The sequence below is a fragment of a genome, unplaced genomic scaffold (assembly GCF_019419815.1).
Source record: "Pyrus x bretschneideri cultivar Hongxiangsu unplaced genomic scaffold, Pyrus_bretschneideri_v1 Contig48, whole genome shotgun sequence".
Lineage (NCBI taxonomy): Eukaryota > Viridiplantae > Streptophyta > Magnoliopsida > Rosales > Rosaceae > Pyrus > Pyrus x bretschneideri.
This window is the reverse complement of record NW_025999785.1, coordinates 1,119,028-1,130,734: the sequence shown is the minus strand read 5'-3', so window position 1 is coordinate 1,130,734 and position 11,707 is coordinate 1,119,028. Positions and strand designations below refer to the sequence as shown.

General features: G+C 36.9%; 1 protein-coding gene across 1 annotated transcript; it reads left to right on the top strand.

Moving 5' to 3' along the window:
- The first annotated feature begins 6,190 nt into the window (after window positions 1–6,190).
- Window positions 6,191–9,666, top strand: LOC103954377 (GRF1-interacting factor 1-like). Its single transcript, XM_048568606.1, has 4 exons — window positions 6,191–6,484; window positions 8,412–8,488; window positions 8,961–9,045; window positions 9,176–9,666. The coding sequence occupies exons 1-4, from the start codon at window positions 6,404–6,406 to the stop codon at window positions 9,581–9,583; spliced, it is 651 nt and encodes a 216-aa protein (XP_048424563.1). The 5' UTR covers window positions 6,191–6,403; the 3' UTR covers window positions 9,584–9,666.
- Window positions 9,667–11,707: the final 2,041 nt, after the last annotated feature.

The window sequence follows — 11,707 nt, the reverse complement described above, 5'->3', positions numbered from 1 at the left end:
ATTGACAATGTTATACCGCATCTTACAAATTTGTGACAATGTCATACCTTCATCAATTTTTCTGTTAGTTTTTCTGTTAAGTTCTGACGTGGCTTGATTCGGGACATACTTTCTATTAAAAAATTATTAAAAACTAAAAAACAATTATTTAATATTTTTTAAATATTAAAATACTAATAAAAGCAGAGAAAAAAAATCAACCATCAGTTTGTCCCTCCCCTCCCCCTCCCCCCTCCCCTCTCTTCTCCCCATCTTCATTTTCTTCCCCCCACCTGCAAACCCAAAAAAATAAAAAAAATAAAAAAATTTTGAAAACCCAACAACCCCCTGCAGAAGAACAAGAAGGAGGAGGAGGAGGAGGAAGAAGAAGAAGAAGAAGAAGAGGAAAAAAAAAGGAGAAAGGAAAAAAAAAAATTCCCCCTATCGGCGCGGAAGAAGAAGAAGAGGAAGAAAAAATAAAAAACAAATTTGAAAACCCATCAACACCCCCCCTGCGGAAGAAGAAGAAGAAGGAGAAGGAGAAGGAGAAGGAGGAGGAAGAAGAAGAAGAGGAAAAAAAGGAGGAAGGAATTTTTTTTTTTTTAAAAAAAAAAAAAAAAAAAAAAAAAACCATCAACCCCCCTGCGGAAGAAGAAGGAAGAAGAAGAAGAAGGAAAAAAAAATTATTTTTTTTGAAAACCCATCAAACCCCAAATCCACCACTTTCATCCATTCTCCACATCCTCTTCCGCACCCATCCTCCACCTTCTTTGTGCACCCATCTTCCCACCGACGAGATCTGGGTTTTTTTTTTTTCTGGGTTGCAGGAGGGAGAAGAGTGTGGGTGTGGGTGTGGGGAAATTGAGTGCGAGTGTGGGGGGAAGACAAATTGGATTTTTTTTTTTTTTTTTTTTTTGTTGGGATTTGCAGGTGGGGGAAGAAGATGAAGAAAGGGAGAGGAGGGAGGAGGGAGGAGGGAGGAGGGAGGAGGGGTGGGGAGGGACGAAATGAGGGTTTTTTTTGTGGCCTTTTATTATTATTTTAATATTTAAAAAATATTAAATAATTATTTTTTAGTTTTTAATAATTTATTAATAGAAAGTAGGTCACGAATCAAGCCATGTCAGCACTTAATAGAAAAACTAACAGAAAAATTGACAGAGGTATGACATTGTCACAAATTCATAAGATGCGGTATGACATTGTCAATTTTAAAAGATGAGGTATGAAACTGTCGTGATCCCAATAGTTGAGGTAGTTTTTTGTACTTTACACTTTTTTTTTTAATTTTACTTTTATTTATTATTTTAATATTTAAAAAATATTAAATATTTTTTTTAGTTTTTAATAATATTTTATTAATTTTTTAATAGAAAGTGGTCCCCGTCTATTGCCACGTCAGCATTTAACAGAAAAACTAACAGAAAATTTGACAGAGGTATGACATTGTCACAAATTCGTAAAATGTGGTATGACATTGTCAATTTTAAAAGATGAGGTATGAAACTGTCATGACCACAATAGTTGAGGTAGTTTTTTGTACTTTACCCTTTTATTTAATTGTTATTTACAGGTGGAACCAGAAACCAGATATGATATTGTGTTTTGTAAGTTGTGTAAATATATAATTTCTGGTGTAATTCCATCACGTCATCGGCAATACTAAGCTAATAAAATATTAGAAACTTTAACGAAAAATTTTTGGTACCGTTTATTTTAACCAAAAATCATATTTTTACATTAAAAAAATCAATCGTGATTCTATTTACTTTACCATTTATTTTACCTTTATCGTTAAAACTCAAAAATTTTAAATTATTTTCATTAATTTTCCTTAAAATATTATCAAACCCTATATAATAAGATGAGACATAATCACGTGGCTGCTATCGAGGAGACATACTTTCTGGGATCCTGACAGGTGCCAAAATAATATATATCACCAGAAAGGCCAAGTGAATCCTCAGAAAATAAAATACGTACAATGTGTAAGTACGTATATACGGTGTGAAGTTTGAACTGTGGGAGTCTCCTGTCGCTGTACATGCCAGCCCAGTAAAATTCCACCTACGTTAGTACAAGTCCAAAGGCAGGGTAGTCCTCCTCCGTTTTGACTCATTAGTAAAAGTTTTGACTAATGAGTAGTCAAAACTACAGAGAAAACTACAGAGATGAGATCAAATTAAAGAGTAAAAGTTTGGGTTTCTAATCCGAATGCGTGCCATTGGTTGATTATCTCTGTTCAAATGCAGCAAACAACCAATCGTCTTCGGACCATTCATCTTTATGTGACTCAGAAAAATATTAACAATAAGAATCAGCACTCGTCATTGGTGTATTACTTTAATGGTCAACCCTAGTCAGACTTAAAATCACGGGTCGAAGAGTGGAGGAAGCTCTGAGTGCTAGTACTGTAGTAGAGTACACAGCTGTGGATATATTTGGTATTGGCAGATAATAATAAGCAGGCGCGTGGAGGTAGAGCTAGGGTTTGGCACTGGTCGGGAGGGAAGGTCAGGGACAAGCCCCAGGAACTATATGCGAAGGTGGTAAAAGCATGAAAGTGAAAAGAAAATAAAGCTAATGTCTAAAGGAAAAGACAGGATTGGAATATGAGTGCACAAAACAATTGAGACACCCCAACCACCCATCATGTTAGCAAAGCTGGGAGCACCACCAACCTTACCTATATATCCATCTATCTCCTTCATGATTTGACTTCACTAGTTATTCACTCAATAATATGTTCCTTTTCTTTCAAGTTTCCAACACTTCAACACCGTGGACTCTGGGACCCCTCTTAAGTGGAGCACAATAATTCGTATAACCTAGCTTTTTATCATATCTCAAATTATAACCCTAATTTTTAACATGAAAAAGATAATTATTGTGGAGATATTTATGTACAAAATGAGGTAAATGTTCGGATTTCATGCTACAATGCGTGATTGATTTATATATTGTTTCTTTGACATCATGTTTAACCTTTTAATTAGGTTTTTTTTAATAGATTTGGTTAACGAGTCGTGTTTGTGTCATTTTTATGTCATACATATTATCTTAACGGATAGTATTGTGTCAAACCCGTTATCTTAACAACTTTTTAACAAGTGACCCGATAATAACCCAACTCATTAACAGGTTGTGTCGTCGTTTCGTGTCCGGTTAATGGGTCATGCAAAAAAATTTTATACCTAATGTATAGACTTGGAAAACGAGTCAATTTCTTGTCGTTTATATGTCATACCATTTATCTTAACAAAAATCTTAACATGTGCTATCCTTTATCTTAACGAAAATCTTAACAAGTGACCTGATAAGGACTCAATTTATTAAAATGTGACCCAATAATGATCCGAATTGTTAATAGATTAACTTAAAATGTATTTTTTTTTCATATCATTTCAAGTCGAATTAACGAATCGTGCAAAAATTATCATGCTCCACATGCATAAGAAAGTAGGGCAACTTGTTACTGTTAGAAGGAAAGCGTCGTATGGTAATGGTTCAGTGATTTTCTGCCCCCACACACCACAAAAAGAAACTTGGCCAGTTAAGCCCCTTAAGATTTTTTCACCTTTTTCACATGACATTGTCACATTGCAACTGTAGCATCCCAGGACCACAAAAATGCAACGTGGCATCTCGTCCCACAACCACAAAAAGAAGTTGCCCAGCATGACCTTTTAAGATAGTTAGATGGCATCGATATTCTCCTTCCGTGTTATCATATTTTAACTGTTTCATATATGATTTGCTTGAAATACTGCAACAGGGGCATCCTATGCAAGTTCTTTCCAGCAACCCGAAAAAGAGCTGCACAGCTGACCCTTTTAAGATAGTTAGATGCTCTCCTATTGGAGGCGTGTCTAGCTAAAGGGATAATTTTGAAAGTAGCTTTAACATTGCTAATCCATTGAGGGGCCCTAATGTGGGAGAGAGAGGACAGTAGGAAATGGAGTGGAGGACACCAGAGGTACAGGGCATGTGAACTCTTTGGGGTCCCTTTCCTAGCCAGATTATCTTTTCCAGGATATAATGAATACATGATGAATCATGCATGCAGATGCCAATATATTTCTTCCACATATTCTTCAAATTATAAACTGATATGAGATAAAAAAAAACACCCAAATAAATATCTTCCTTTGAGGTGTTGAAGTAACAGGTCGAGTAGTTCAGCAAATATCACATTTCTACTTAAAAAAAAAAAAAAAAAAAAAAAAAAAAAGAATATCTACATTTCAATTAGTGTGCATTTGATGATAGTGCTGTAAGATCTCCTAGCTGTGACATTTTGCAGTAAATTTCTTGCCTAGCCAAATGGAAATGATAAAAACACTAGCACAAAATCCATGGTTATATGCAGTAACTTTGTTTTCAGGAGAAAACTAATCTAGGGCATGATACATATTTCTATATCAACCGCAATACCGGATGTATGATACATAGTTATATACATTAAATAACATTTAAAAATCTCTTCAATAAGTTGGAGTCCCTAAATCTTCAAAAACTGGGTTTTTGGTAGGAATAACTTAACAATTCATTTGAAATATCAAATGTTGCAAAGGATTCAATTAAATTAAACGAAGATACTAATTTGTACGTATATAAGTAATTAATTATTCTGACAGTTAGGGCGTTTATTTTTAGCTCACTCGGTTCGTAAGTAGTATTGGTACGGTCAAAGTACACAATGTTGTATATTATTGTGCGGGAGATGATTTATGCACCGCTTACAATCGGAGCCCAAATGTTATATTTTGGGGGTACGACTCAAAGATTCTAAATGTCCAAAGAACAATGGTTTGCTTCTGCTGCTTGCAGTTGCAGACAAAAGTATGGAGGCAAGCAAGTGAGATCACGTGCCTGGCATCGGGACAAGAGCGCGTGGGCATTGGTGAATGCAAAGGGAAGGAGCTTTCGTGGAATCTCTTGACAAAGACAATACGTCATCAACATTAACAAGAGAAACCACAAGAGTTTGGACTCGAGCTGTGAGTCCAAATAACCCAACAGGCATTGCTGTGACCTATCACATAAAAATCCTAGTAGTATTAACATATCTTCATGTTTGAGCCCTTGTGTTCTTTATAGGTCACGTTACCCTAGTTACTTTATAATGAGTATATTGCCGTCTTAAGTCAATTACGTGTTCTTAAGTGTGATTTAAGTGGAATGAAGTAATAATTGTGATGCTATAACCTATCACCTATAATATGTGAATGTGATGATAGTATCAACATTTCTTCTTGTTTAATTCAATTATTTTAGCATGCTAACTTATCCAATTGAGATGTTACAATGACGATATTTCAAGTCAATCATGTTTGCAGCATAGAGCCACATAGGGACCCAAATGGCCCTGGAACCCTTTAGAGGTCGGGGGGAATAGCAAGCAAAGGTCCTGCATGTATCCTTTTGGATGTTTGGCACATGACTCTTGTACTCACCAAGTATTTGATGTAATGTTTCTCAACATATCTAAATAGTACTTGGCTTTGGATCTTGAGAGAACTTAGTAGGGCCACTCAACAACACTTAGTGTGTGGCTTGATAGAGGACGAGATGTACACCACATGCTTGACAAAATGCACAACTGAAAAAAAAATATACAAGATTTGCGCGTTGTGCGCTCTATTTTCTTTTCCAATCAGACCTCAAAGTTAGAACCTTAGATCTGTCAGTACATGCATGGTCACATTCAGTTTACATGCAACTAGATGTAAAGTTTGTAAACTGTGACAATTTTCTAAATCAATCACACATGGTTAAATTTAACTTAGCTATCTATAACGGAGTGTAATTTTAATTATTTTCTAAGCTAATCATGCACGATCAAGTTCAATTTATGTACACCAAAAATGTAACTAAAACAGTATCCCAAGGACCCAAACCACTTATAAAGTGCCATGTAAAAAAACTAAAACACATTGCAAGCTTAATTGACTTGAGCTATGTTTATGGATTGTAGGAGAGAGGAGATAGATAGAAACTGATGCAAAAAACCCAAACCAAGCAAAACTCAAAAAAAACATTATTTATCATTTATTTAATCCGACGGTCAGAAATTAAAGAAACAAAATGAAGATAAAACGTGGTTTGGAAATACACCACTCTCTCTCTCTCTCTCCGCCTATATCTGTGCGGAGGTGATGTCATTGTATGTCCGGAGAGAAAGTGAAAACACAGAGAGAAAAATAGAAATTAGAAGAAAAGAAAAAGCAAAGGCATCTATCAAAATTCTGTCTCTCTATTTGGTTGCACCCTTTGCAGTAAGTGTGGCCTCTCAACTCTGTAAAAAAAAAAAGCTCTGTTCCTACTTTAGGAGTGAGAAAGTTAGAGAGAGAAACAAAGAGAGAGTGTCTTTCTGTTTGTGGTAGAGGAGCAGAGCAGAGAGGTCGACATATATAAAAGAGAGATGCAGCAGCACCTGATGCAGATGCAGCCTATGATGGCAGCCTATTATCCCAACAACGTCACTACTGATCACATTCAGCAGGTCCTCCTCCTCCTCCTCCTCCTCCTCCTCCTCCTCTGCTTTTTGCTCCCTTTTTTTTTTCTTTTTTTTTTTTTCTGCAGCTTTGCTTCTGCACTTCCATTTGGTTTTTGGTTTCTCCTGCCACTTTCTGTATCCACTTAATTAAAATAAATTAATTTACCCCTCTTTTCTAATCTCTGAAGTATTGATTTTTGGTATGCTTAATGGGTTTTTCTTGTTTGATTCTTCTTTGTTTTTTCTAATGGACTATATATACATATATGTTGGTATGTACATGTATCAATGGATGTTTCTTCTGATTTTTTTGAAAGTTTCTTCATAATCTCATCAAGCTAGTTTCTTTGTATGTTGCCAAGTTTGTGTCCTGTTTCTTAGTGAAGTTTAAATGGGTGTTGAGGATGCATACCTGTAGAAATATCAGAGATACGGACCATACGACCCACTTCCAACAATACAGATATTGTCCTCAACTTGGTAATTACTACCTGCACAATTTGTCAGGTGTGCGGGCTTTTATCACAAAAGCCTCGATGTTAGTTGGAGTGGGTTTTTGATATTTAAACTCTTCTTTTCTTATTGATGTGGGACATTTCAACAATACATGGGTTAGGCCATTTGGATACGACGGTGTGCCTATCCCGTTGCACCAAGTTCGAATCCCCCTCCCCAATGGTTTAGAATATCGTCTCGTAAGAAAAAAGGGTGTTGAGAACTGATAAATGGTTTCTTTTCGTGTTAGATATTTTGATTTACTATATATGTTATTTATTGTGTGTAGATTTGTTACAAGGAAACCTTCGGCTCGTTTGGAAATGTTTTTAAAATATAAGCGATTCTGGTAAAAATGTTTTTGGAACGGATCCTTAGTGAAAATGCAAAGTGAATCCCGGAAATGCGTTTGAAGTTGCAGGAAGCACTTTAAGTGTTTTGGGCACACTTCTAAACGAGCCGGATTCTTCTGTCTGTTGGAAATAGTGTCTCACATAACCATGCATATCTGGTGTCCTTCCGGCTGCAACCTAACTTAAAGAGTGCTGCTTTTGTTTCTGTTTTGACAAGTTGTGACTAGTGAACTAGAATTTGTGCTTTTATTTACGCGTCGGTTTCTTGAAAAATGTTTGATGGCATCACTAGAATTATGAAAGTATTTACTTGATCCTTACAGATTGCATTTACATTTTGTGCATCTGTTTTGGTTGGCCATTTGATTCCATTAATTTTGTAGGACATAAGTTAAAGGTTTTGCTAGTTTCTTCACATCATTCTCCTTGTAGATATGGTACTATTTTGGACTAAATTGGCTGATCTAGTTTAGATTTCGAGTTGCACAGAAAAATTCGTTACGAAATAGCAAATTAGCATACTCAAAGACTGATTATTTGTGGTTGCACCGAAATGGTAGCTATGGATTGGTTTAAAACTAAGATTATCTGCGTAAAGTGCTCGTTTGGCATGTTCTTTGGGCACCAAAACAGCGAAACCTTCAGGATTCTGTTCCTTTGAATGTTTCTAACGCAAGTCACGTCTTCATCTTGTCATCGAGCATGTTTCCAGTGTCGGTTTTCAGATAAGTGTGCGGCTATTTTGTCGACCCTGCGAAAGTTTGTCTAGTGATAGGAACTAGTGACCAATAATCTTTCTTTTGCACAGCAATGGTGTCTTTTTTTATTTGTCTCTTTCAGAATGTATCACTTGCCCCGGTTGCTTACTTCCATCTTTCTCATAAATTTGAGTAAGCACTGATGTTGGATTGATTCAGTTGGTTTGGTTACACATACTACTAATAATTGTACTTTGATTCTGTTCGTCAGTGTTACTGTGAATTTCTTACTCAGAAATTTTAGAACCTTTTCGTTTATCGCTCTTCTGGTCTGTATTATATTCTTGTTATCCTATTGTTAAATACCTTCTTTAAATTTTCCTGCAGTACTTGGACGAGAACAAGTCGTTGATTCTGAAGATTGTTGAGAGCCAGAATACCGGGAAACTGAGTGAATGTGCAGAGTGAGCATTTTATTTCTTAATTAACTGCTGCTTTGCTTATCTTTTGTTATCACTGAGTGCTGTTGATTAGCTGCATGCTGTAAGTTGACACCCTCTTGCCTACAGTATCGGATTTATAAGCGTGCATCATTTAGTTTAACCGATACTATTGATTTCCACGAATGATGATTCTGTTTAGTGTGGCAAACTTCTGTTATGAGTATGTACTTTGTCGGAAGGATGCCGTAAATTATTACCATGGCATAAATTAAGCCTTTTTGAAGGATGCCACTAAATTACTGCAAGTGATGGATGCCATTTATAACTATTACGAGTACATAAAAGGTTGCGAAAACATCGTTTTAGTTGAACTCTGATTGCAATATATATATATATATATATATATGTTAGGCTCGTTGTAGCTGTTGTCAAAAAGCAGAATTTTTATGTTTAAACTGCTAGACGGGTCAGTAATCGTTTGCAATTATTGCAGGAACCAAGCAAAGCTACAGCGGAATCTGATGTACCTGGCTGCCATTGCTGATTCACAACCCCAGCCTCCTACCATGCATCCTCAGGTACAAAACCTCATTTGCGAAAAAAATTAATAAACTTGAAGGGCACCGACTGAATCTGTTCAGTGTCACCGCGTAATTCAGTGTCCCGAAATTGTACATTTCCTGATTGTTTTCATGAAATGCTTTGTAGTACTCTTCCACCGGCATGATGCAGCCAGGAGCACATTACATGCAGCAACAAGCAGCTCAGCAGATGACACCACAATCGCTAATGGCTGCACGCTCTTCCATGATGTACTCCCAGCATCCGTTTTCAGCTCTGCAGCAACAAGCCCTGCATAGCCAACTTGCTATGACTGCTGGAGGAAGCGCGGGACTGCACATGCTCGGGAATGAGGGAAATAATGCTGGAGGCAGCGGGCAACTTGGGGCTGGAGGGTTTGGTGATTACGGACGCAGCTCTCCTGGAGAAGGCATGCATAGGAGGATGGCCGGTGGGAGTAAGCAAGATATGGATGGGCGAGGCGGGAGCTCTGGAAGCCATGGTGGAGATGGGGGTGAGACTCTTTACCTGAAATCGACCGATGATGGGAATTAAGCGGTGAAATGATGGACATTTTGGTCTGTTAGCATCTGAACTTAGGGAATTTGGTGAGGAAACGAAGTTAGCCGAGGGGGGGGGGGGGGGGGGGGAAACTTGCTGCTTAAGGCCCTTGTGTTTTATCTTTGAGTGTTTATCCTCAAAACATTGAACTATGGTTTTTTTAGTGAGACGATGCAGTTATGGTAGTATATCATGTAAATTTTTGCAGGCTAACTTCTTGATGCGCTTTCTTTTTTATGTCGAAATTTTCGTGCTCAATTCGTTGGGTTATTATGAATCAAGATTTCAGAGAGACGGATCAACAATCTTCTGCTAATCAACACTAATAGTTTAAAAAAGTCTACAACTTGCAGCATTGCACAATACAGCAGGTGTGGACGTTTATCACAAAACGGTCTCATTACGATTAGTAGTGGATCTATTAGTTATATATATGTTATGTCCAATTTCCGGCGCTGAGATTTTTACTTTCTTCAACATAGCGATCACTTCAAATGTAGGTGTTTGCGAATTAAACTCGAAATTAATTAATGTTGATTTTACTTCACTGATGTAGTAAGGTACTGTAGGATAATATAAATGATTATGATCATAATACACATGTAAATTCAATCAATTAGATAATACTCAAATACATCAAACACATATATCAATAAATAAAGTAGTAAAAAGGAAAACGTAAAGAATGATCTGGCCTGTGATATAAAGAGAGGCGTGTTGCCACTATCCTAGTAGACGCCTCCCTACGTCCTGGTTATAGGGGTTATAACAACCCCAAGATACAACCCTTGAATCTCACAGAGTGTCTAATCCATAAGCACGATTACGGTAGATGGGATGCCAAGTAGTGATCAATTGCCCATTGATGATCAAGATGAGTAGGAAGATAATAAGGATTATATATGAGTATTGTAGTAGGGAGAGAAGGAAGACATTTGAATATATGTTAACCTCTTTGTTCTGTTTGAAGAGTTCACTATTTATAAAACTCTACATATCCCTTAATAAAGGACAATGATTGTCTGCCCTTCCACTTCCGATGCCCTCCCGTGACCTCCTGTTTTGTGTGATCACGGTTAAACCACGTCAACATTTTATATTATTTTTTTTATAGAGATAATAAGACAAAAATAAATAGTAATATAAAATGTTAACGTTGTTTAACCATGACCACACAAACAGGAGGACACCAAAAATGATGGGAGGGCAGACAATCTTTGTCCCTTAATAAAAGACATGACTTCTCTAATGAATATGACTCTTCATATTTTTTATTTAAAATAATAATAAATAAAGTTTTGAATCTTTAATAAAATAAAGTAAATAACCAACAGGTACAGTATAAGCTTACAACACTGCAAAAATGCTAGGAGCACATGAAATTCAAAATACCATAAAACTCTGCAAAAGAAAAAAAACAGAGGAAAACAGAGTTCTCTGTTTCCTTTCATCACACATAAACACATGGAGGTTGGTAACTGCTCAAGCTTTCAGCAACTGCTTCCCATAAGTTGTTTTCATCCATAAGCTGATCGGAAACAGCGGCCGGCGCAGGCGGAGGAGGGTGGTCCGAAAATCTGATCATTGTATCTGGTCTCGAGGCTTGTTCTTTTTCATGGGTGGCAGTGCATTCTTCATCAGATGGAGTGTTGGCATTTTGGCCTGTGAATTGCTGAACAATTGCTCTGAACTCAGAAGCACTACTGGCTTGGACCATCATAGGGCTGGAGATGTACTTGATCATGGGTTCTTTTGATTTGGTGCGCTTTTTGCTTTGATGATCAGGCTGAGATTGTTGGTGGTGATTTTTGAGTTGTTCCATTTTTTAGAGAGAGAGAGAGAGAGAGAGAGAGAGAGGGAGAGAGAAAGAGAGATATATGAGGAGAGAGAGAGATAGAGGACTGATTTTATGCTTACTTGGTCATATGCTTCTACATATATATATATATATAGAGAAAGAGAGAGAGGAAATATGTAGAGGTTCTTGAAGGGGAGGAAGGGAAGGGATCCGAAGGAGGAACCGGATCCCTTCCACCAAATCTATTAATTTAGACTTTTGAAATTTGATCTAATTGTTAAAATTATTATAATTTTAAAAGAAAATCCTTATTTTTAACC

Coding starts and splice junctions, on each gene's coding strand:
- LOC103954377 (XM_048568606.1), top strand. CDS start 6,404: ATGCAGCAGCACCTGATGCAGATGCAGCCTATGATGGCAGCCTATTAT. Junction 6,485..8,411: donor CTACTGATCACATTCAGCAG/GTCCTCCTCCTC, acceptor ATTTTCCTGCAG/TACTTGGACGAGAACAAGTC. Junction 9,046..9,175: donor CTCCTACCATGCATCCTCAG/GTACAAAACCTC, acceptor AATGCTTTGTAG/TACTCTTCCACCGGCATGAT.